This window comes from Glossina fuscipes, unplaced genomic scaffold, assembly GCF_014805625.2.
Source record: "Glossina fuscipes isolate IAEA_lab_2018 unplaced genomic scaffold, Yale_Gfus_2 224, whole genome shotgun sequence".
NCBI lineage: Eukaryota > Metazoa > Arthropoda > Insecta > Diptera > Glossinidae > Glossina > Glossina fuscipes.
In genome coordinates, this window is record NW_023998567.1 from 634,800 (window position 1) to 662,287 (window position 27,488).

The 27,488-nt window shown below is 34.7% G+C and overlaps 1 protein-coding gene across 1 annotated transcript; it reads right to left on the reverse strand.

Moving 5' to 3' along the window:
- Window positions 1-181: 181 nt before the first annotated feature.
- Window positions 182-27,488, reverse strand: LOC119642497 (7SK snRNA methylphosphate capping enzyme bin3). The gene is made up of 6 exons (XM_038041640.1): window positions 27,364-27,488; window positions 22,591-24,056; window positions 22,338-22,509; window positions 20,588-21,696; window positions 9,462-9,608; window positions 182-1,029 (listed from the first exon to the last, which is right to left on the reverse strand). Exons 2-6 carry the CDS (start codon window positions 24,052-24,054, stop codon window positions 283-285), a joined length of 3,639 nt encoding a protein of 1,212 aa, XP_037897568.1. The 5' UTR covers window positions 24,055-24,056; window positions 27,364-27,488; the 3' UTR covers window positions 182-282.

Consider the following 27,488-nt stretch of genomic DNA (forward strand, 5'->3'; position numbering starts at 1 on the left):
TTATTGAGCTACCGTAAGATACAAAAGGCAAACACGATACTATCGTAACATTAGCTGAACATTTGGATATCACCAACTGGCTATGACTAAAAATGCATTACTAAAAATTATTATTATATAAATATATATTTTGTTGTTAATTTTATCCCCTGCTTAATGAAAAATCATGTTTTCCAAAATGCAAATGGCTGAAAAAATTAATAAAATTTGGTTGTGGTTAAAATAATGAAGTTTACTATTGCTGCTTTCTTATTGATTCTAATAATTAAATTTACAGAAATTTTAAGATTCATTGAAATCACAGCAACTAGGCGACAAAATAAGAGTTCTTTCATCATCGTCAAGTAAAAGGCCATTTTCGCTATTGTCCAGATCGTTTAAATTTGGTTGATGTCGTGACGGTGACGAGCCATCTTCGCAATTAGTTGCATAAACATGTGGCTTTTGACGTTGAGCAGACAGCTGATTGGAATCGTCAGTGTCGGTATCCCTAATAGAATTAAATGCACTGGTAGCATTTGTGTTTGGCGAAGAAATTTCATCGTTGGGAGGATACACATGCCGATGAAAACTTCCGCCAATATTGTTGTTTATGCTGCTGTCACCATCTAACTCAGAATCTCGTACGCTCCCAAACATAGGTGTATGCGAGGAGCTATATTGCATACTAGTTGGTGGCGACCAAGCGGTTTGATACAGAGGTGACGCAAAAACGTACATATGATTCAAATATTCTACGTCATAAGAAGGCAGGTACGAATCTGTTTCCAAAGGATTGTAATATTGCGAAGTACTTGATTGATATATCGGTGTTTGTTGGCAACTAAAAGAGCCCGAATTACCGTCCCCTATATATCGCGGTGTAGCACAATTTTGACTTCTTATCGAAGAAGTAACTTGGTATGAAGATTGCATTGTCAGAGGCGGCATTGTTGCATATATACCACGATATGTTTCGAAAGGTGTTTGCGGGCAATAAGCATCTGACCACCTCACATGATTTGGGGTATAGTCACCCTTTGCATAAAGCTGCAATAAATAAATAAAGTGGTTTCTGTTAGTCAAAATAAAATCTTACGATATGTAGCTACTTATAACTCAAATACTTTCACAAAAACAACTGGAATGGCAAACAAGTTGCTAACACTTAATGATGTTATTAATTTAGCCAGGGAATAAGTTCTAAGACTAAAGTGTTAAAGCACTAGAATTTAAGGCTATCGGCTTTGTTGAAAACCCTACCGTACTTCAGATTTAAACTCACGACCATGTTAGTCGAGATTATTTGCCTTCGGCCATGCAAATGAATTTCATTACTCTACTTTTATCATAAGAACTTATAACAGCTTAAACCAAGGCAAAAGGTCACTCGACTTATTTATGAACTAATAACAACTGTAAAGGAAATAAAGCGCAAATAAACTAAAGCATAAAGTTGAACATAAAGTTACGAACATGCTATTAAGACGAGGAGCTTGACAATGTCGGTGTTAACGCGTAAAAGACGTTCGGCGTTCGGTGGTTTGAGAGAGGAGGTTACGATATCTTAATTTGCCCTGAAAATGCGGGAAGAAAGGTGAGCTTAGCTGATAGCAGGTGCGTGGAAACCGAACTTTATAAAATCTAAGTCTAAGATCGCATCCATTTCTCCCGAAATTTCAAATATGCATAACAACGATGTTTAAACGATATAAATTTGAACTGTCCACAAGACGTCGTGCGGTATATATCAAATTGTAAAGAGATGAATGTTATTTATACCTCTGCACTTTGTTCTGCAGGTCAAGCTACAAAAATGGTTAGGTTGGCTTGGAGTGAAAATGCAGCAAGTTAGGAAGCAATAAGAAAGTGGTTTCGTCAGCGAAACTATGGTCAGTACTCAGTCGCGAAAGCATAACAACCCTCAGTTATTTTTGACAGTCACAGTGTTGCACTGAATATTGTCTTCATGTGACAATTTTTTTAAAGAAAAGCGTTAGGAATGTGGTACATATGGAAGGGCCATGGCCGCAAATATGGTGCTTATAGAGGATCCAATCCATTTTCAATAGGAGTCGTGCCTGGGCTAAGTCACGCCAGCGTTCCAAACTTCGTCAATATTCAAAAATTGTGACCTCCAAGTTGAACATAAAAGAAACGGGAGTCTGCATTATTAGTAAACGCGCATGTTGTAGGTTACTCCGAAAAATTAGTTTTTTCTTACGGAAAATACGCTATGTGAACGTTTAAAGGGTAACGACTGAATGCATTATTTTCAAACTATCAACTCGTCTCCAAAGAAGTTTAAGAAACAGTAGAAAACGTCGCTGAAAAAAAAAATAAAATGTTAATACATGTACGGGAGACCTTTGACAGGTATATACGAGAAATAAATAATAACAAAGATGTAGCAAATGAGGTATAAAAAGAATGAAGTTATCCGAGTGGATGTTTTGATATCTGAAGACATACGATTAGTGGAAAATAAAGCTAAACAATGAAAAAATCAAGAAGACTTAATTGACAAAGTGGACCCAGAAGACCGTAAGTTATCAAATATACAATACAAGAACTAATGGAATGGTTATTATTGAAAGTGAAACTACAGTAGAAACAGACAAAATAAAATTAACAATACAACAAAGTATGGAAAAAGCAACCAAATAAAATTAAGATACCCAATAAGCTCAACTCTACAGTAGAAATACCGAACGAAACTAAAAAATCAAAACGCTGAACTTGAAACTCAAAATTTTAGATATCGCGAATATGTGCATCGCAGTGTATGAAGGTGGCGAAATAATGACAGGTATTAAATCTAACGATTTTAACCATGAAGCTAGTAACATTAAAAACTAAGAAAATGTTGCAAGTGCCATGGAAACCATAGTTCTAAACATTGTTATGCATCCCACACAAATAAGTTTCTAAATTGCCTAAGAGCAAACCAAAAATTTTGCGGTAAATTTTCCACTTCACAAGAAGCAAACAATGTCATATTTATCAAACCAAATTAAGTATCAAAAAGAAGCAAACTCGGTATTTGCACCAACGAAATAACAGAATTCAAAAAGTTGCAAAAATATATGAGCTAGAGTGAAACAAACAAACATATTGAAGCTTCATACTATAATATATTAGATGCTTAGATTTATTTTGACAACTTTTTTACTTGAAAAAGGCATTTATTGAGAAAAATTGATACAATACGTATTAATGAAAATATTTTCCATCATTTTCTACAACTTTTTTCCCATTTTTCTGGCAACATGGAGATACCGTCTTGAAAGGACGATATTGCATCCAATCATAAACACATTTTCGCACTTCTTCAACTTTTGCATTGGTCTGAAGAAGAAATATTCGGAAGGTCTTTTGAGTACACTGGATACGGCGGAACTTTCCATTCGAGCAGGAATAATGCAACCTTTACAACTCTTGCTACGTGTGGCCGAGTGTTGTCATGCAAGAGAATGAATTTGCGTCTGTTAACCGCTATTACTGGTCTTTTTTGCAAAAAAACATCGTTTAACTTGTTGACGTCGGTAAACATCTAAAATAATAGTTTCATTCAGTTTTAGCGGCTCGTAACACACCAATGGTGGTAGGGGCATCTTTTGGAGATTATAAATTCTATCAGGTTGCTCAAATTTATCCAAACTATGACGTAACAGTTCTTGCAATGGACGACTTTTGATAGTACATTTAGTTTGACCAGCTTGTGCGCATAAGATAATTTTTTTAGTTTCTCCATTCTATAAGGACAAGACCTTATTTGTAGTATTTCTTTTACGAAATATCTTCTCAATCTTTTCCCAAACGTGTAATGATGTTGTTAAGTCTCCCTAAACCATAGATATTGCCATCACAAGTGCGTTTTATAAGATTGCCAAATATCACGAAATATAATCAAATGTTTTTGATGAGCATTTAGAAGCACTACGAAATTGCAATTTGCCAACAGTGGTATCATTTGACAAAACTTTTCCTTCCTCATTCGATATTCGCCAGATTATAAAAGTTGATTTCGCATATGTTGTTCCAACAAGATATTTCAGTTACGCCGTACGAAAATACGTTAGTTAAACCATTGGTTAGCGGATTGCGGTAACCAATCAAAAATGTTCGTTTCTTTATGAAATAAACGAAAGAGACTGGGTGCTGTTTAAAGCATGTAGAGTCGTTTTAGTCCACACTTTGAGTTATTCTTGCTTTCGTCGTTGCTGTTGCTGTGATGCTTGTGCAACAATTGCCGGAGATTCTGACTCACCCATTAGTTATAATTTTTACATTTTACCGCATAATTCACAATTCGCTTTTCCTTACAAAATTTAATATATTTTCTTTAACTCCTTAAATGAGATGTTCTTCAACATAAACACAAAAGGGAAATAGAAATATTCGCCGTACACTTTTAACTTCTACCCACAAAACAAAAAATCTCTTCCACCTTTTCCTATTTTTTGGTTTCTCCCAGGCAAGCCAACCTCACATGCTTGCCAATTTTTCTGTCCGTCATCATTTTTCGTCACTGAAATTACCGGCACTATATTCCACAGAGTTGTATTTGCAAAGTTCAAGTGCTACGTACACGCCTTAACCAATGGACACACTAACAATTAACTTAGAACTCAGACGTTGGAAAGTAACAACAGAAGAATAAAACCACGAACTTCACTACGAGCCCGAAAGAAGCAGTGCATTGGGCGGCGCAAGACAACATAGTAATCAAAGCCTAATCCAACTAGCAAATACTTCAATAAATACATTTGTCAGCTCGATAGATAGCCAAGCGAAACGCAATCATGCGAACTCCAAATTTTTCTTGCAACATATGACAGGCACGTTACAATAGAACCAATTCCTAATGCAATTAGAGTGGAGAAAGTCCTCAAGCAATATTTAAATCCACCAGTCACCAGTATGCAAGCTACTGACGAAATAATAGGATATGTGGAGGAAATAAATTTTACAAACTCCTACACACACAAGATTCTCTACACCAGGGCAATGGTAAACCACATTATCGAAGAGTCATAACAAAAAGTGGAAATAATAAGCAAACATAACAGAGCCCACAGGAGTGCCGAAGGAAATAAAGCCCAACTGCTCAACAAATGCTATTTCCCACAAATGACAACGAAGGTAAAAAGAATAAGGAAACCGTGCAAAATTTGTAAGGAGAACAAATACGACCGCCAGCCTAAGAATATTTCCATACAAGAAACATTGGTTCCAACATACCGAGGTTAGATAGTACAAATTGACATTTATATCAAAGAAGGAAAGTTTATGCTGACAGCGATAGATAAGCTAACCCAGTGTGCGTGAACGAAAATATTGAAATCAACAACTGCTGAAAGCTCTAAACAACTACTAAGGGAAATACTTACGAACTTCGGTACACCGGAACGGCAGTGAAGGATAATGAAAAATCAGTCGGTTCTACAGCGATGGTGTTCATGATAGAAAGTCAATTCAACGTTAAGATCTTCCGGAGATCACCGTACGCCAGCTCGATCAATGGTCAAATTGAAAGAGTTCACTCCACTGTATTCGAGATTATGAGATGTCAGAAGTCGGAAACAACACTAACAGGTTCATCCAAATTTCTGGGTAAATTTATTCACCAACATAACAACGCTATTCACTCAGCAATTGGAAGGAAACCGGTTGAAACTGGAGGAAAGTTTTACAGCAAACGACGGTCTCAGGAAAAGACAATTGTCCGATTTGTATTACCACAATTGCAACAGGAGCTAACCGAAAGCCTACAAAATAGGCGACAAGATTTTTCTTAAGCAAAATAAACGGTTAGACAACAAACTATCCAAAAATTACTAACAAGAAGAAGTAACGGAAAATGGACACACAGTTCTGCTAACAGAAGACGAGAAGGTTGTGCGCAAAAGTAACATACGCAGTTACGGACGCAGTGCCTCTGCTTGTCAGTATAATGTTTATAGTCCCCAGCTCAGGTGAAGTTAAAATTCACATGTCGGTTTTGTCAAAGTACAATCCGGTACCATGAAATTAATAAAGGCGCTCAAATTAGAAGATTACCAAACATTGACAGACGAAATTTACTTTACCATAAGGTCGATCCCACATGTCTTCTCTTTATCCATAAAACCAAAATATAAAAACACATCTTTATACTTTATTGGGTGGTATTTTTGTTATAATGAAAACAATTGTTGGATAATCATAATTAGTACGACCTTAGAAAAAATGGACGAAATTACAATGAAAGCCAATGAAATATTGAAATTTGTTGAAAGTGAGGGCACGAGAGATCTTTTAGTAAGTAATTAAAAATAAGAATTAGACGACATTATTAGCCAACGGTGGACTATAGATTGCGCGAAGGCCGCAATTCTAAAAACCTTTATTGTCTAAAAACGAAATGTGCATGGTTGCAACCGAAAATGTAAAGTCTACTAATATTGAATAATCTTTTGAGATCAGTCTTAACTTCGTCGCTAACCAAAGTTCCCATTATAAGTATCACATTATAGGTACCCTAGCAGCAGAAAAAGAAGCATGGATGGAAAAAATCCCAAAACGATAGAAAATGGCTACCACACGAATCGATGGAAAATTAAAAAAAAAAAATGTTTTCTGTAGCGTATTGTGACTGACGATGAAAAGTGGACCTACTACGACAATATCAATGGCAAAGGGCCAAACACATCGACGCCGAAGTGGAATATTCGTAGCCACCAAATTTTGCCGTGCGTATGGTGGTTGTAGTCTATTACAAACTACTAAATCCGAATAAAATCGAACAAACTTACTGATAAAGATAGCTGTACGTATCAAGAAAGTACTGAATAATGTGCACTTGGAATTTCAAGAAGCAGTTGTAATAAACAACGGCAACGTAAGCGCCATCAAGTTTGTAAAAAAACCCGATCTATCACACGCAAGGCAAACATATTGACACGCCTTATCTAGACTACAGATACGTACCACATTTGCGATATATATAAACGAGATGTAATTCAGTTAACTTATTACAGCAATATGGACATGGTTTTTGGTGTTCCTATAAAACACTTACCAGGAGTGCTTCATAAAAAATGTACGAGTTTGTTAAATATTCTTAGCTTAATTAATTATATTTACGGGTTCGTTGAGTAGGAATGGTGACTTGCAAATCCTTTTTTAGAAAAAATATAGTTTCTTACATGCGAAAGTTGATCTTTTTATGCTTTTCTTTTTCCGTCAGTGTTATTTTAATATTTTAAATTAATATTAGTAATAATATTATAATAGTAATCGTAAGTAAATAAATAAAATAAAAATAAGTAAAAAGATTATATTCGGTCGTAACCGAATCTTTTATCTTAGTAGAGATAAAAATAAATAAAATGATATGCTATACAATGTTGGGAAGGCGCGACCGATTATTTCTACTTTCCGAATAAAATTGGAAATTTATATGGTGTATTTGTTGTACTTTATGAGTAACAAGCGAAAAGGACGCAAAGCAAAGGTGTTCAGGGTGTTCGTTCCATAGACGTGTGGACGTTGTAAACGTGTTTGCAATATAATGGAATTAAGAAAGGTTTTTAAACAGACGAGTATTTTCTTATGATTATTTTTTTTTTGGACCGTCGTATACGTAAGGAATCGGTTGATTTCTTTCTAAAAAGTTGTAAGGAAACTAATAAATTCTAGAAAAACAACAGAAAGTAAGAAAACTGTTATGCATTTGATTTTAAAGAAAACCCGCTTGTCAATTTTTGGATGTGTGCACATAAAATATAAAATATATCATATCGAATTTTTAAATTATATCATTTAAAAAATCATTTGGTGCGTACGATGTTGTGGTTGAGGGAATAATTTTATTATGTATTTTCGTTTACATTTTAATAAAAACAGCGGCAATTATAAATTTCCTGGATTATTTGATGTATGGATTGTTTGAAGAATAATACTAATTTACGTAAATTATAAAGACATTCAAGAAAACTGCCTGGGATTTTACGAATTTTTTGATCACAATCATATTAGTTTAGTTTTTCAGCGATTGCTAGCGCTCTCTAAACATAACATCGGATTTGCTAATAAATGCAGACAAGTCAAATAGATAACTGTTTTTATATATACTTATTTACTCTCAATTTTTGAATTGTTGGTAAAGCCGCTGATGGATCACCGATAATACGCTTCATCGAGCAAACATCATCGGTTAGTTTTTTTTAATGTTTTGTTCTCTCTTTATAATTAAATTTAAAGCTTTTTTCATTACTATAATAAAACTTTATTTAAAACAAAAAATAAATTTCATTTTGTCCCTTTTTCTTAATTCTTTTTTTTTGTTATATTTTTTTAAATTATTAAATTCACGTACATATTTCCCTGAAAATGTATTATTCTTTGATCAATTAATTAATTTAACAAATGATTTTACTTTAATATCGCAATTAAAGAGATTTCCGGAAAAAACATTAGGGTGATAGACTTGATTGAAGGATTGAGGTTAGACTTGAGTGAAGATAACTACGAAGAACTATTTGTTTTTTTTTTTTTTTTTTTAGATTTGGTTATAAATTTTAAGTTAAATGATGCACGCAAATGAAATAACAATTTTTTTTTTTGTAGCACGGATATTTGTTTCGTATTAATAAACTGCACCCACATTAATCCGAGGAAACAGACCGGTTTACCATGTACATAACTAATTTTGAAGTAGAACACCGCATCTATGCGGTGTTAACATACGAAATGCTTCATGTTCTTTGAAAAGTTTGGGTCATTTTCAAATTTTTTTGCAAGTTTGTAGGGCGACACCTTCATTTCTGCGAACGGGAGAAAAGGGACGAACATACTTAGAAGGTGCGTTCAGAATTTGAAATTGGCCAAGAATATATATACTTTAAAGTGTTTATGAAACTTGCTCCAGTGCGTTGTAAAGGTATTGAAAAAAATTAAATTTTGGTATACATTGGGTACTCTTATGAATCAGTTTTCTTTAAAAAACATTTTAAACATTTTTGTCACAACAACAACATTTTGTCTCTTTCATGAGATGTGATCCAAAAATAGAGAAGAATAGATCAAAACTTTGTATAAAGTTATTATTATGAACGAATATTCAGGAAGAAATCTTGAACAATTCTGAAACAAAATCTTAAGTCCTTCTGGGTTTTGCATACTTCAGCACAAACTTAATATACTCTGCACCACAAGTCTTCAACTAACCGTGAACAATTATAAGATGAAAAAACAAACTAAAAAATTGCTTGTATCCAATGTAGACCCGTCGTCATCTATGGCATTTGCCAAAGCTATTCGACAGAACCACTCGATGAGGAATCACTCGTACGCGAAACGAGTTGGATTGATACTTGCTAGCCCTATAGATTATTAACCGATTTGTTCAATAATAATCATATACCCTATATCTTATTTCGTGTAGCCACTGCCATTATATGATTATATCAATTAATAAAAAATAAACTGTAAATTACCTGTATTGGGCGCGAAAAACCTTTATTCAAGTGTCTTGGCACTCCCAACGTGTAACTGTGGCTAAAGCCAACCTCCGAGCTGAGCAGATACTCGTGAAATTTGTTGGGAAAAAGTTCAATGCTGTTGTAATTGTTCAAAATCTTTGCCTGCAAATGAAGATATAAAAACAGCTATTATTATATGGAGCTATTGACAGTCCTAGTTATAGTCGCATAAAACAAATTTCATGAAACAAAACCTTACAATAAAGCTAATTGAAACATTCATCCCACCACCTAATGATAGATAGATCATTATTATTTTTTTTCTTTTGAGCACACACTGTGCGCATTTTGGGAATGCCGTTTCATAGGTCAAGTGGGGTGACGACAAAAAGAAACGAAGAAAAATAACTAAAAAAATTGTATTGGCCAATTTTCGGCTTTTAAAAAGACAGGTGTTCTCAGTTAAGTCGCACTGTCGACGCGTCTTTTAAAACGATTTAACCCGTTTTAAACACAAACCTACACACAAGCACAGCTTAATCTTTGCGGCCAGGAGAATATTTATAGATTTTCACTTCATTTGTTTTGCTTTATTCTTTACACTTGTCTGGTCTAAACCATGGTCTTCTAGATAGAATCACAACACGAGACGTAACATACAGCTGTCCCTTCTACGTCCACATTATATTTAGAATATGCCGAGTTCCAGTGAAGTCTGCCAAAATTTCGTGCCATTTCCATCGTTTGATTCCGAGTTGCAGTATCTGTACTGGCGCTACTTTTATTATTGAGCATAATGGACAAATATAAATTTCTGATTCCAATTCGGGATGCTTCTAAGCATGTCGGTCCGCTCATTTATCTATCTGTCCGTCTGCGCAACTGTGTAGTATTTATGGTAAACAATCGCAAAAATGAAGACATCGCCTACACACTTGCTAAAGAATTTCAAAAGAACAAGAGAGAAGATGCCCACACGTCTATGTAACAAAAGCTCCTTTGCTTGCTCATGAAGCGCAATACATGCACCATATAAATTTCCACTTTTATTCTGAATATAGAATAAATCAGCCGCGTCCATCCAATATGATAGAGTATGAAATTTTAATTGTTTTGCTTTTCCTAGGAGCACTGTGAGGGGTTTGGTCGCGATAGAGTATAGTTTTCTAACTTTTTTAAGGTCGCACTATTTTCTGAATATTAATAATAATGTTTGAAGTACACTCAGTATTTTAACCTGCAGATAATAATTTACATATTACTTGTCATCGAAGTGCACATGGCAGTTAAGATATCTGATCTCTAAGCTTTGTGTATTGCTAAATCCGGAAGTATATTTTCCATTTCACCGAATACGATTTTTTCTACTGTTTTCAAAACACTAGAGTTGCCAATTTATCAAACTTTAAAAGTTCTATTTTACCGAAAAAATGGAATTAATCCGTGATTGTTTTCGTGCCATAATTTATTGCAATATTCAAGGCAACAAAACATCGATGAACTTGCTTCCACATTTAGCAGTCTCGGTCACAGTGAAACGCTGGCATAGCGCATTTAATGGTGGCCGCCGATTATTTACCCAAAAAATGATCTCAAAATCAATTGTTATGACAGCAAACATACCAAAAAGTGATGTACCTGAGATTAATGTAGCCTTAGGCACTAGTTCCACTGGCATATATAAAATATTGTATAATCATTTATCAGCAAAAAAAGTGTTTTCTCTTTGGATTCTACATGTTTTCACGATATATCAACAAGATATCCCTGTCGACTGGTATAGACTTGCTTCAAAAAACGCATATAAAATTATAGCTGGTGAATTATGGATTTATGCTTGTAGTCGGAATGTAAATAACGGCCGACTGTCCTTTCATTCAACCTACCACATACGTGCTCGAAGCACTTTTTTTTTAGTCAGCCATTCAGCGTGGAAGGTTACAGGTATGGATAGTAAGACAGGGCCAGCATTTCTGTACGTTCAAATTGAAAGTGGAAACATCTGGAAGGAGAGATCGCTGGTGGTAGGTTATTCCAAAGGCGATACATTCCGTATTTGGCAGTCAATAGCTTCTCTCAAAGGCAACGAATAAATTGCGTGCACAAAGATTATTGTCAGAGTGACTGATGTTTCTGTTAACGGCACTAAACATTAGCTTCTAAACATGCATCAACAACATTAAACGCATATTTAATCAACGGATGGACCACGTTATGTTCTATCATATTAATCTGATTAATTTTTAAAGAAATCTTACCAGTCAACCATAGAATTATTAAAAAAATTGGTGTCCTAAACAAAAGCTAATAACTGACTCCACTATCTTAAAAGGGATATCAGACCTTTCGTTTCGCAATTCTAAAATCTTTACACCAATGGCTTCGCCTTTCTTTATTTATTTATTAATTTATTTATTCTACTTATACAAAAAACTCAACTAAAACAAATTGGCAGTCGAGTTCAGTAGACTCTTAAAGTAAATCTTAAATAAATTAGTATTAAAACTTAATATAAGTACAATAAAACAAATAAGAAGGAAAAAAAAAAAAAAAAGCATGTACACAACTAGCATAGAGCCACACCCACAACCGGTACAAGACCAAATTGCAAGTGAACCCCTAAGCCATCGCAAACATGCATAAGATTGGCAACCGATAATACTTAACAACAATTAACTTTCGACTCATAATAACTTTTTAAGGTTAAAAGTTAGTTCAAGTACGACATAGGTAAATCGCGCGTATTAAGCAATGTTGCTTTGAAGGACTTTAAAGAGTCCATTAATGAGAATAAGTGATAGACGTCATTTAGGTTCTTGCGAACAACTCTGAGGAGGTTAAACAGTTCGTAATTATATGTGCATTGACTAAGCTTTATCAAGACAAACTGCCTAGAGAAGCGGTTAGGGACATTAAAGCCTATATCACGAAGTAATGGGGGCGAGTCAATTGTACAATTAACTAATTTGATTACAAAGGAAGCCCCAAGAACAAATCTACGTTTCTCCAGGTAAGGATAACAGAAGCAACCTATTTTCATAGGGTGGAAGAGGGGCAGTCGGGTCCCAACCCAAATTCCTAAGCGCAAACAGCAAGAATTCCTTTTGAACAGATTCAATTGAATCTACGTAGCACCTATATGAAGGAGACCACACAACAGAGTCATACTCAAGTATAGGTCTAAAAAAACACATGTAAAGCCTTTTCGTAATATGAGGATCATGAAGCTCTTTGGACCACCTCTTTATAAAACTAATCTCGGACCTAGCTTTGCTTAACAAGAGCTCAATATGCACATTGAAACGTAATCTATAATCAAATAGAACGCCTAAATCTGTGAACGAATGGACGTCTTCCAACTTGTGCGAATCAATGAAATACTGAGTAATGAACGACTTCCTTCTTGAGAAAGAAAGCTTCTTACATTTATTTAGATTTAGTTTCAGAAAATTCAAAGAGCACCATGCAACCAAATTATTCAAATCACTTTGAAGATGATATGATTACGATTCTACGGAAAAGGAGGAAAACAGTTTCACATCATCAGCATACGTTAGGATCCCGCTGAATTAAATCACGGAGGGAAAATCATTGATATATAAATTAGATAAAATGGGTCCTAAGTGACTAGCTTGAGGTACGCCAGACGTCACGGGGAATTCATCCGTGGTAATGATGTTAAACAAAACCTTGAATGATCTACCATGTAGATAAGAGCTTAACCATTCCACTAAGAAGAAAGGTAATCCAGAGGCTGGGGGTTTGAAGATAAGTAGTCTACCGTTAACCAAATCAAACGCTTTGCTAAAGTCAGTATATACGACATCAGTGCGAGAGCCACTAGAAAAAGCCTTGAAAACATGAGAAGTAAACAGATTGGTGACCGTAGATCTTCCCTTTCGAAAACCATGTTAGAAAGGAGAAATATACGATTTCATGGAAAAGGTTATGTGCTGAGCCACAAATCGCTCAAACAGCTAAGGGAACACACTCAACTTGGCTATGCCCCTGTAGGTCTCTACAAGTTGCCTACTACCACTTTTGTGAATAGGAATAAGGAAACAAGTCTTCCAGCACAAAGGGAAAACACCTGAAATCAAGGACTTGCTAAAAATCTTTGAGATAACACGACATAGCTCGCCAGCACCAGATATAAGTACACATGAGGGGATTCCATCAGATCCAGGCAAACAATTATATTTTTGAGAGCTCAATCCTTCAAAAACGTCATTTTCAGATATAACAAAGTTAGAAATTGAAATCAAACAGATATCGAATATGGATAGTTTGCTGATAAATCAAAATGAGCAGTTGAAAAGTTCTGTCGGAAGTATTCCGCAAAGAGATTTCAGGTTTCAAAATCATACGAGGGCTCGGAGCCATTAAAAGACACAAACGACGGATTTATGGAGATTTTTCTTTTGGAATTAACGAACTTAAAAAAGTATTTAGGGTTAGCAAACAACGAGGACTTAACAAACTGAAGGTATCTGCAGTAGTATTGGCGGTTGAGGGAATTAAATTTATGCCTTGCAACAGAATAAGCGAAATGATCGAAAGAAGAACCACTTTTCGAAAATTTTTTGAAAAGCTTGTTTTTCCTATTCTTGTAGTATTTAATTGTTTTATTAAACCACGGGGGACCCTTGCTTCGAGGACGGGACTGCTTGATCGGAACGGATGCAGAAATAGCTTGATTTAATATATTGTAGAACGACGACAGTAAGCTATCAATGCTTCCCTCTGAGAATTCGAGCACAATATGAGAAAGATGTGATTTTAGTATGGAAACATTGATTTTATGGAAATCATAAAGTTTATATGAAAAATTTGAATTTTGAACGTTATAGAAGTTCAACGAACCAACATGCTTGTAATGAAACGAAATACCCAATGCTGGATGATATGGATCCTCAGGTAAACTAAACGGAAGAGAACGATTAACGCAACTCTAATGGAAATTGGCAAAGCAAAGATCAAGCAATCTACCATTGCAATTAGAGGTACCATTGTATTGAACTAAATTATGATCAAATAATTCATTAAACAACACAACGTGTCTACCAGATGTTGAGGTAGGAATCAAACAGCCAGAACTATCACAGTAACACCAAGTGACTTAAGGCTAATTGAACTCATCCAACGCAATGACTATATCGGTAGGTTTAGATTGCCTGGCCACTTCACAAACGAGGGCGTCCTGTTTCTTATGTACAGAGATACCCGAATTTGGGGGAATATAGGAGCAGGTCACATATAAGTATTATTAGGAATTTTCACACGAATGGCGATAAATTCAACGTCGGGAGTGGTTGGAAATTCAAATGAATAGGAGGGGACTGCCGAAGAAATGGCAATTAAAACACCACCACCATTGCCACACAATCGATCATTGCTGAAAACTTGAAACGTATTATGAAAAAGTTCCGACGATTGTAGATCCGGCTTTAAGCAAGGTTCAGTGAAGACCAAACAGGAAAACTCCGTGCTCACTGAATTTAAGAAAGTAGAACGAATTTTTGAATTTACGCCACTAACATTTTGATAAATGAGAGAAAATGAGCCTGAAGAAATATTTAGTTTTGTGAAGGGAAAAGAGCTACTGCATTAGCATTACGGGGTCGATCCCGAGGGATAAATTCCTTAATTAAGGATCCAACCGGCCACAATGGTTTATTTAACATCAAATCCATATTTTCAGTCGGAACTAGAATTTTAAAAGCTGAGATAGCTCTCGATTGAGAAGGAGCCAATTTGAAAATATTAACGCGCCTTAAATTGACAGAAGGTGTTTTCGCTGCCAGATAACTTTTTATGTTATCAACAGATGTATCTGGTGCCAGTCTTGACACAAATATTGTCTTTCTGGGAGGAACTGCCTTCAAGCATATGTCATCTGTACTAGGAGCAGAAGGGTTCACGGATGGGGAATTATGAGCTGGGAAAAATGTAGAAGGTATAACCACATTTGCACGAGCAGCTTGTATGACGTGGCCAGTTTGGCGACCGACGTTCACACTCGAACAGCCAGGAGGAGAGGGCGATTTACTATTATCATTATTATTTTTAGGCGATAACGTCTGAGAAGATTGAGTGGCAGCAATGGGAGGAGATATCCTTGTCACTTCGGCATAGCTCAAGCCAGAAGAACTTCCCGGCTTTTTTGTAACTTTTATGTTACCGTCCTACGCAGCAGTAACGGAACATTCTTTGTAGACTTTAAGGTATCGCTAACTTGCACCGACGAAACAGACTTAGGAGAACTCAGAGGCGACGAACCACACGCTACGCTACGAGTTGAAACTTTGTTACCTGGAGAGGAAGATGACTGCGCAATATAACGACGCTCATAACACCTAGTCTTGATTATTTCAAATTTCTGCCAAAGCATTTTCCACCTTTCAGAAGTTTTGATGAGTTTTCATGAATTTCTTAATGCAATTTTTTAGTCGAGTTTTCCTTCTATTTTAATACACCTAAGGGGAACTTTGGTTTGGAGCTTTGAATTCTTTATCCATGAAATGGTGAAGTTTTGACACCACCGATGTTGCTAGTATACTTTTTTAACTTGCCGTATGTTTCTTGATGAGTTAGTGTAAAGGTAATGGTTTTCTAATTCCTATCTTTTCGTTAGACTTTCTTGAAAAACTCATTGATATAAATTCTTTTCAGCATGTCAATATACCAAATGTAAATCAATGCTAGATTATTAGATCTAATTTTTTGAAATCAACTTTTCGATTCATATATTTTATTATATATAACTTTTTTTTTATTATATATGACTTTTAGCCTACTTAACTTTGATGTTGAGATTATGCTCTTATGCTTCAATTAAACAAATTCTTATTGATAACTATTGTCGAGCTATACGGTGATTACATTTAGCGATTTTATAAATGTACTATTATGTTTAACTTTAAAAAAAAGAATCTAAGAAAAAAATAGATTCTTAAGATTTATAAATATATGTACAAGAAACAGTGGGGTCGTCATAATTGAAGGCGATGATGCCATCGCAAGAAAAATGACTCAAGAAACCGAAATCAAAGTACGTAATAATGGGGACCTTAAAACAATGCTAATAAAAATGAGTTTCAAATATGGTAACGACGAATTAATCCACAAATTAAAAACTCTGTACTCTTACTGACACATTATATTTGGTAAAAAAAAATGGGGCGAATAGAAGTGGTGTCCAATGTTATAACGCGATTTTTGGGAATGATCTTGTTTTCTTTATTATTATCCTTTCATCGGCAAAAGGTGCAAAGGTGTTGATAGCGCATGTTAATCATCTAACGCAGACTAAACAATGTATTTTATGAAAGTCCAGAAAGAGAAACGCAAAATCGATTACTGATGAATTATTCTAACATAAATTTGATTATGCCAAATTAAAACTGTTAAACATTGTTACTCGTAGTTATAATTGCTTTCAATTACATCATATTGACGATCGGAGCAAAGATTGGCTATTTTAATTACTCTCTGATTGCGTTTTTTCTTTGTGCGCTATAGATTTATAAATGAAACGTAGTATTAATTGGAAATGGGCTTCTATTTCTGCGAACTTTTCCAATTTCAAAGTGATAAGTCACGACATGACTGTGGACTCGCAAAGTGGTGGTGGTGGTATTGGTACGTATGTCGAAAGGTTCTGAAAGTCTGAATTTACCTCGAATAGCATGCAGTCGAATACATTGCACTTGCAAATGCTGCTATTAATACGAAGCATGCAATCCCTCTTAGAACTGTTATGTGCTTCTTATACCTCTTTAATATTAAACTACGATCAGTTTCTTGTAGGTGCAATTTTCTATTATTGAGTAATGACCACGGATAATGCTTCATGTTTTGGGGTTTATCCGTAAACTTAAATCTGCTTGTCCATGCCTTCAACAGAATGTCTTGAGAAAATATAAAATATTTATCCAATGTTAACGATAAGATTTTCTGTCTCACTTCTAAAATTTCAATATTACATAATGGTACACACAGCAAGCAGCTGATGTTGGAAAGGCTGCAGGCTGCGCGCTGAAGCCTACTTAATGTGGAAGGATTGTCCGAAAATTCAAAATTGGTCCATTTTTGGCAAACTTCGCAACAAAGTGCATGTGAAATATGAAATGAATGCACTATGTCAAGGAAGTCGATAATAATCTCCCACCGAAAGATCTGGGGAAAAATCTCCCTACCTATGAAATTGGTGGTGATGACTTGGAATAATATTTTTTAAAACGTAACACTGAATCTTCGTTGGTATCAGTGTCCAAAGGTTAATAATTCTTTACCTACTCTGAGAGAAATCTCCTCTGGGGTATCTCAAAATTTAATAATAGGGCCAATTTTGTATAGTGTATTTATTAGTGGTTTGACAACCTCTTGTCGCATTACAAAAATTTGTTTATATGCTGGTGATGCAAATATATTTTTCACGGTCGCTAGGTCTTGTTGAGGATTTTATGGAAGAAGTAAATTATGGTCTACGCAATACTGTCCATTGGTCTAATAAAAACAATCCACGACTAAATTCAACCAAGACCAAAGTTATTGCTATATCCCTACCCAGAGGTGAATAGTTACGTTGTCAATATTGTTTTCAATCTTGGTTTGAAGCTAAATTTTAAACTAAATGCATGTGATCACACTAAAGAAATAACAGTGAGGTTTCATAACATGCCAAGAAAGCCATGGCTGTCATCTTAATACATACTTAGTGAAACTAGATTGAAACTAATTATGCCTTCCAGTCCCTCTCTTCTCTTAAGGTGCTAATGTATATGACAATCTTGATCATATTCCAAAAAACAAATTGTTAGGTGTTTGCAAAAAATTTTGATCAGCGACATCTACAGTTAAAAATAATAAACAAATGGAAAATATCAATGTACATAACGGATGAATTCGATGGCTTTAACCTTCCTGCACATAAAATAACAGCTTTCCATTTGATATTATTTATTTATTCAGCGTATGCCGACGCTAATGATAGAGCGCTTAAAATTCTCCTTCTTCCAAATATGTTATTTATGTTGTTGATTTGAAGAAACCTGCTGCCGAAGCCCACCAAACACGTTCGGAGGTTTACGGTGATGCTGGTCCATCATATCCCAATTGTCGGTTTTGGGTTCAAGGATTTAAAAGTGGCGACACGAAAAATGTTTTCCGCAGATATTACAAAATTGCGCAAACGGGAAGACGAACAGATGGACAGACGGGCATGCTTAGATGCATTCCAAATTTGAAACTAGCGGGAAATTTATATACTTGATGGGATGTTTGAAAGTTATGAACGTGTTGAAAAAAAAATTTAATTTTAGCATATTCTCCCTTTCACAGATATGAACATGTCGCCTATAAACTTGCAACAGAATTCGAAAATGCTCCAATGTTTTCAAAGAACATGCCTACAACACCCACACGCCTATGTAAGAAAAGCACTTTTGCTTACTCAAAAAGTGCAATACACACACTATATAAATTGCCACTTTTATTCTGAAAATAGAAAAAATCAGTCGCGTCCATCCCATATTATAAAGTATGAAAATCTACTTGTTTTCCTTTTTTTAGGATAACGATGACGGGTAAAAAAGATTCGGTCACGACCGAATGTAATTTTCTTGTTTGTTGGTCTTGAGTGTGCGCTCCCTCTATTAAATAGTTAGCTCTATACGCGTGTAACAACCACAGCTATCTTTTCTTTCGGAATATTAACTTGGCAACATTAAATAATTGCTAATAATCGAATCAATTGGCAATTAAAATTTCGTAGTTATTGGTGAACATTGAATTCGTAACTCCGATTTGTTTGAAGACACAATTAGGTAATATACTATTGCAACATTACATATAAGCTTCCCCTTTATGAAAACATTAACAGACTAGCAATAGATTTTAGTCAAATTAATAAATTACTTTTTTTCTTTTTTAAAAGGTTGTGCAAAATTTTCGCCTAATTTATTTATTATACTATTTTGGAATTCATTTGCTTCATTCTGTAAAAATTTTTAAGTAGCGGAAACTCTTTGGAATCTGATGTCCTGAACGTGTTTGCGTTGTACGCAAATGCTATTAATGGCCTTAATATGACAATAATAGCAAAAAGCACTTGATATTTGAAGCAATTAATGATTATTGAAAAAAAAGAACGTCAAATCTGCCCTGTTTTAACTCAAGATTGAAGTTTATTTAAAAAGCGGAAAAACTATTGCCAGACGCAAAAGGCGCTAACTCAGCCGTAAATATCATAACATATAAAACTTGGTGCCAACTCTAAAAAAGAAGTTAATCGTGATGATCTCAAATTATGAAATCTTACATCTTTTCGCTAAATTCCCTTAACTTAATTTAAATTCGAATATTATAATTCGTTGTAAATAATTGGTCGCATATCGTCCTCATCACGTACTATATCCCTGGTATAATTATTTTGGACATCGAAACGTTGTAAGGTTCAGAATTACTTATCTGCGGACGTCTGATACTTTTAAGAATTTATCCAAGCTAATGCTAAGCTTAGCGTACTTCCCAATTTTTCGAGCGTAATTCAACTTGCGACCTTAGGTACGCTATCTAATAAATCGCTTCTCCTTGCCAGCATCCCTCCTTAGACAGCAGTTTAAACTTTGCTGCCCTTCTTGTATTCCCTTGCCATTCGTTTCTCTAGCCAATAAAAAACGGATGTTATCTACACTAATATTAAGAAGGTATTTGAAAGACTAAGTGATATTTATACGTTTTCATATTGTGTGAAAAGTATGTCGGGTAAGCTCGTCACACTTCGTTACTCCATTGTGCTTCTATATTCACATTCCTCTCTGTTCGTCTGTTTCAACTCGCAATCCTATTTTTCTCGTCTGCTTCAATTTCACTTTAATAAACTGTCCATTTGAGATTCATTCAGTTCACTCCATTGAGTTCTGTACTGATTTATATAGCCTAGATTCCCTTTATCTATTCGCTTAGATAATTCGCTTTAATATACTCTTTTCCCCGATACAACCAGGCCCGTGGTATTATTAATTCTCTCATAATATTACTAACGCTAATTGAAAGGAATTAATTTCCTTAAGCGCAAATACAGCGAAAGACCCCTCCTCCTGCATATAATAACTTCACTAAAAACTCTTTATACTTACAGTTAAATGTTTTTTTCTCTTATAGCTTGCCCAATTTTGCGCTTCTAGTATTAACTTTCCACCAGGCCGTAATTGATTAAACATGCGTTTAAATGCTAGCTTCAATCCATTATCTCCGAAATTTAAATGAATCCATTTTGTAACTGACAAGCATAAGATGAGATCATATTGTTGCACGTCATTTGCCAGTTGAGATTCGTCATTAAGTACGTAGTTGGTTTTTCGGAAAAAAACGTTATTTGGAAATAGGTGTTTTGCTTTTAAATTTGCATTATGTTTCACAGTGGTAGTCATTAAGCTCGACCTGGGAATTGTCACTCCTCCCAGGTGGCCCAATGAGTTTATTGCTGTTGGAACGGGAGAATGAGGCTCAATTTTATTATTTGAAGCGTCTGCCATTTGAACAACACAACCATATGTGAGAGGAAACGAGATTGGGAATAAGTCAACTTCAGGTTTATCTCGCACACCGATTTGGCGGTTATGGTGATGGTGGGTATGAAAACGGTTTGTATTTAATTGATCGAAGTTGTTTGAAACCGAATAATTTTTAAATTTTTTAGTGCTTTTCCTTCTTTTAATATTAACTTGCCGTTCCTCCGGAATTTCGTTTTTCTTTCTCATATCTTCTGGAATTAAAACATGTAATCCAAGGTTACGACGAGCTTGCGAAATTAACTCTTTATCGATGTCAATACCCAAAATAGATTTAGGTGATAATTTTTGAGCTATCGATATGGTCATTTGTCCAATATTGCAACCTATATCAAGCACGTCCTTATCTTTAAAAAGTTCAGGAAAACGTTGGAAAACCTTCAATCGAACATCCATAAATTCATTTAAATTGCGAAAACCATCATGCCTTTTGTAATTTCCATAGCAGTATTTCGCATTCGCTGCATTAAAACTAGACACTTCGCTTTTTTTCAAATCATTAGAGCATGCATTCGTTTTGCTTTGTTTTATTCGTCTTATGTCGGTTAGCTCAGCAGCAGCTGTTTGAGGCACAATATTCAATACCTGCCGAGAGTCAGTTATCGTAAAATTACTTTCAAGGCTTAAGTCCACTGCTGCCTCGTTATGGCGCAAACTTGACTCTTTGTTTGAATCTTTAAAAACAAGTAAATGATAGTCGTTATTATTGTATTTCATTAATCAAGTTAAAAATTTCGTGACATAATCCATTGCCCATATCAACAGAGGTTTATCAGAACTGGATAAGGTTGACTGTTAAATAAAACTTTTCTATACCACTTCACCTATCTTCGTCAAAAAATATCAAAAATGACCCCTTGTTGCCAATAAAAGAACACCAATGGTTCCTAAAATTAACGTAGTTCAAACTTGTCATAATAAGTTTACAAGATAAAGAATTACTTTTTTATCTACCACTGTTTTCATCACAAATTGTTGAATATTTTATATCTGCTTAGGACGTTTATATGGGCGGACGTTTAAATGATAAGTCCATGCCATCCAAGGTGAATGCTACTCAGTACCGATTCTTGTTCAGAAATATTAAAAACGATTATGGCAAATTTAAATTTGGAGAGATTCAATTTTTTTTAAGCGATAGGTGTTTTTAAGAATGGTTTCACAATTGGACTTGTTCAAATTTCGGGTTTGTACCTATTTTGTGGATGTAGTACATAGTATAACAATATAAACATGATATATACCAAGCTATAATTAATATGCCATACTTTGTCCCCATCTCCTCCACTATCTGGTAAAGAAAACAACAGTTTACCTGTAATTGTAAATTTTCCTTCTTCGTTGCACGAATTTGTATCATTATTAGATAAGCTTTTTGAAGTTATTTTACGCGCACCGGTGGCTATTGAACGTATTTGCCGAACCCAGGCACCTGGCTGAGGTACCACTGGACTTACAATCTTGTTCATTGAATCTGAACGATATTTCTGTGAACAAATAGAAAACAAAAGAGATGGAGTTTTATATAAGTATCCAGTATATTTGATAAAAATACCTTCATGACTTACTTTATTTTTTTGCGAAATATTTTCGCTCAGCTTTCGTTTTCTATGATTAACAGTACATGATCCGTTTTCCCCCGAATTATCATTTAGACATAAATCCAATGACAATTCGCGATTTTTGTCTTGCTTAATTAACATTCCATCACCCATACTATAATCCACATCGGTTAATAACTCATGTGCATTATTCGATAGAGAGCTTAGTTCTTCGCCAGATTTAAGTACAAGTACATTGGATGCCGTTGAAGTGGAGTTTATCTGTTGCTTGACTGATATTGTTATATTGCTAACTTCGGAAGGAACTGAACTATTAAGATACTTGAAACTATCCGGATCATCTACAGCTGCGTTCATTGAAGAATTGGAGGATTCATAGCGACGACGTTTCATTTTCCGATTTTTGCGCTGCCGATGCTTATGAGTTTTATTCAGGCCCTTTGGACCACTCAGACTTTTTAGCATTAATCCTATACCTCTTTTCATTGGTGACGTCAGCTGTTTTTCGTATTCTCTAGAATCTACTGGATCGAGCAAATGCAGTGGATCATGTATATTTGGCGGTATGATTACTTCAACTTTCGGAGGTGTTGTAATAGGGGATTGGCGAGGTGTTGTGGCAGGAGTATTATTAAAGGAACTTGTCTGGCCTTCATTTTGTAGCGAATTCAGATTTAGCGGATCTGATATATTCCCTCCAAGCAAAAATTTGGTTGGAGGTATAATATTGCCTTTGCGCGGTCGTTTGTCAGGTAGAAAAAATTTGGAACGTATGCAGCAATGGCTATTGACGCCTACGCAATTATGCATGACTGTTGAAGTATTACTACTTCCAGGGGGCAGTATATCTTTTGTAGTAGCTGCGTTGCAATCACCTGCCGCACAACATGTATTAACTGGGCCATTTGCGGTTCCGCTACAAGCACTTAAATTATTATGCATTGTACTCGGCGCTAGGTTATACTGATTTCTTTGGTTCACCGAAAATCGTCTATGTACATGTTGTTGTTGCAAAAATCCATGGTCAAGCACGGCAGGTACTAACGTATTATTTTTTGACTCATTACTACATGATATTTTGTGTGGGTGTGTACAAGTATAGTTTTCTATATTTCGAATATTCTCTAAATCAATGTTTTCAGATGTCGAAGCATTTGAAGACTGAATAAAAGTTTTAATTTTGTGCGTAAGAATATTTCCAATAGATTGCATTTTATTATTTTTCTGTTTTTTATTCCATGTCCTATTTTTCTTATTAGCGCTGAGCTTGGAGACAACAGATGTCGTTATCTTTTTATGCCTTACGAACTGCTGCGGAGCTCGAAATTGGTGCCCTTGCTGTAATGATTTTGACTTACTATTGGCCAGCTTCACTGTTTCTGATATTGAGATCGACTTATCCGAAACACCATACTGATTACACAAAGAATCTTTTAGGGACTTCGAATCAAACCCTGAAAACTGATCCATTCCTATAATTAACGGAAATTAAATAATAATAAAGCATTAGAATATCTGTACTGGCCACCATTTGATGTGTAAAAGATTAGTTCTCCACACTATTTATAAAACTTCGTTTTACGTCATTTAATGATTTGTAATAGAGATCTTGTGAAGTTACAACTTTGAAACAACAAAAGATGAACGCTTTACAACAAACTATTATTATCACATTTACGAAAATTGCAAAACATGTCACACTATGTTACACTCTTTTATATATGGGAAAGGAGATATTTAGTTTACGAAATTTTTGTAACTCATAAGAACTTTTGTTCATCAGTGGTATGGGAATTCCTTTCTCCTATTAGAAGACATCTGAACACAACATTACTACGAAAATCGCAGTTTCCGGATGCCAGCTTATCAACTGGAAAAGTAACACCATCGTAGAGTAGAAATTGTTTTACGCGATTGCCGTAGCCTACATTATCATTAGCTGATTGAATTGGAGAAGCCCTGGCTTTGGCTGCTAAGATATTATTGCGGACAAAAATAGCGAGAGCAAACTCCGCGCTAGCATCGAAGATGATTATTTGCTCTCGCCAACATTTTGGAATTTCCGCAATTAATAAGAACAAGTAGTCTTTAGATCTATTAATTATATTAAATATCAACGTCGGCAGCTACAAACCAAAGCCAGATTTTTTTTTTTGAAAACTGCGCGTTTTGAAGCTTGTAAAAGAAGTTGACAAAGCTTTTGATTGTTTTGTTTGGACAATGAACAGGGAAAAGTGGAAAAAAGTACATAAGTGAATAATAACCCTTTGAAAGAGTATAAGTGTATAATAAATTTAATTTGAATAAAAATATAACTTATAACATTTAAAATAACTAGCGAAGTGGAGTTGCAACTAACTCTGAAAAAAAATAGATTAACTATAGCTTTTGATGAGGGGGATGATGTATTCTAATTTTGTTGAATTTCATGGCTTTCTTTTTAGAAACTTGAAATTAACATACTTTTTCATTTGTCTATGTCTTTGGAACGAAATTTAAACTGTCCTAAAATTTTATACCTTATGACTTGGTTATATATTGCTTTCATTTATATAGTTTCAAAGTCTCGTATAACACAGCTTCGATACAACACTGTACATATTGAATTGGTTTATACTATATCTAAGTTTAAATCATGTTATTTTATACAAATAAATATAATAAATAAATTATATGATTTTATAGCAGAGTTTAAATAAATTAAACTTATATATACTATAAACAAATTCATATGCAGTATTGTAGCGAAACTGTGTTATACGAGACTTTGAAACGGTATAAAATAGGGCAATATATAACCTAGCCGTCAGGTATAAAAATTTATGATAGTTAAAATTTCCCCATATATATGTATCCACCTGCCTATATATATCTATACGTCTATATATAGAAGGATGGTAGGATATAGAAGGATAATAGATAGAATATTAAAACCTAGCACATTTCAGTGTACCCGCATTTAAAAATACGATGATAAAGAAATAGTAATCCGGGGCAAAACTCTAGATTGCGTAGAAGGGGAAAACAGGGGAAGTTGAATCCACGGTTTTTCTTTAACTATTTAAAAAGAATATTAATTCATATTGTGAGAGTCAAGCTGGCTTTCGAAAGAGCTTTTTTCTGGCGGCTAAGTAACTGATTAACATGAGAATTACAAAACCGCTTTACCAAAGCGTTCCTTCACCAACTGATGGAATATCGTGTATCTTGTGCTATCAAAAATTTCAGATTTTTGACATAATTAAGTACATTTCAGTATGAAATTCCAATCATAACAAATGCAAATTTATGTTAGACATTTTGCCGGGAGTATCTACTTAGAAAATTTTTTGATCCATCATGTGTAAGCTATGTTAGAAAAGACTTTATTGCTATTATAATTATTAAGGACTATACAGCGCTGATCGGAGATATTGTCACAACGTGCAAATCCATAATCACTGAGGGATTAACTTCAACATTTGTCAAATTAGTTACCATTTGGCTTGCCTTATAAACTATTTCTGCAAACAAAACTGTGTAAACAAAAAACTTTAAACTGGAACTACTGTTAACAGGTAAAATATTCCATACTTATTTGATATCAGTGAATGCTCTTGTATCGCAAATTATGCTCACTGCGGTTTTACGCTAAACGAAAGGATCGATTTCCAAGCAAGTGAGGCACAATTTAATGGCTAGATTTTATCCATCAAATGTCCTCTGTGAACAGTATGTGTTATTAGACATCTTATACTTCAATTTTGGTTTAATGAATATAAATAGATCGCACGCGCTCAAAGTGAGTATACCTTTTGCAAGATCCATTCCTTGCCTTTACACTACTGTCAGAATCCGCCTATAGACCTTAGGATGTGCAACATAAGACATTCAGGCTTTAACCATAAAAAGCTGTAAAATATCAAAATACCTTTCAATTTATTCTCAAATGATCTTTTCAATGTGCAGTAAAGGACCACCTGGTTGCTTTTTAATTAAAAAAGCAAACACATCATTTTAGTCATACTAAATCTTCAACTGCTTTAACTATATTTTTGCATTATTACTTTGAACATTTGCGTTTGTAACCACAAACGTCAAAGCTTGGCGTTCTTTGTGCAAACTTTTTGCATCGACTTACGGTCTTCGGAATAAAAGTCGTACGTGTATAAAATGTGTTAGATCCTCACTTTGATAAAATATCCTCAGACCATACTTTGAAACGAGCGAATAGCATGCACCCGCATATTTCTCGCTAAACTATGTTCCCGTTAACACAGAAGTGAACTGGAATTTTGAAAAAATCAAATCGGAATTATATTAATGAGAGAGCTGCAGAGATATTTCTTGGCGACTTGAAAAGATTGTCCTCCAATTTGCTGTGTAATGTCGAACTTAATTCTCTTCCATCCACACTATCAATCAACAGACCGAAATAACTCTCTTGAAGTTATGTCTTCAACATTTAAAAAAATCTACATAAACTTGGCTGCTTTTTACTTTTGATTTACGGATGTTTCCATCTTAACATCCAAAATATATATATATATTTACGGATGCAGCAAATATCCATTAAATTTGTGTTATTAGTTTCAAAAGTTCATTCCACTTTTATGTCTAGAGCAAAAAAAGCTCTATCTTGCCTGTAAACAAGAATTGAAACTGTAGGCAGTGATCTGTTTTAATTTTAATTAATTAACATTATGTTTCAAAATTTTATTATCCCCGTACTTTAAAGACATTGAACAAAGTGTTGCATGTTTTTTGGAACGAACTAAATTAAAGATGCACTTCACAAACCTTTTTCCCGAAAAATTCGCAAATGCTTTTAGATATGACAAATAATTGTTTTAAATTCCTGCACGGTATTTTATAGTTTTAGTTACGAATTTTTGATAAAACTAAACAAAAAATGTTCAAGTAAA

Coding starts and splice junctions, on each gene's coding strand:
- LOC119642497 (XM_038041640.1), bottom strand. CDS start 24,054: ATGGATCAGTTTTCAGGGTTTGATTCGAAGTCCCTAAAAGATTCTTTG. Junction 22,510..22,590: donor ATATTTCGCAAAAAAATAAA/GTAAGTCATGAA, acceptor ATTTGTTCACAG/AAATATCGTTCAGATTCAAT. Junction 21,697..22,337: donor AGGAAAATTTACAATTACAG/GTAAACTGTTGT, acceptor TTGTTTTTAAAG/ATTCAAACAAAGAGTCAAGT.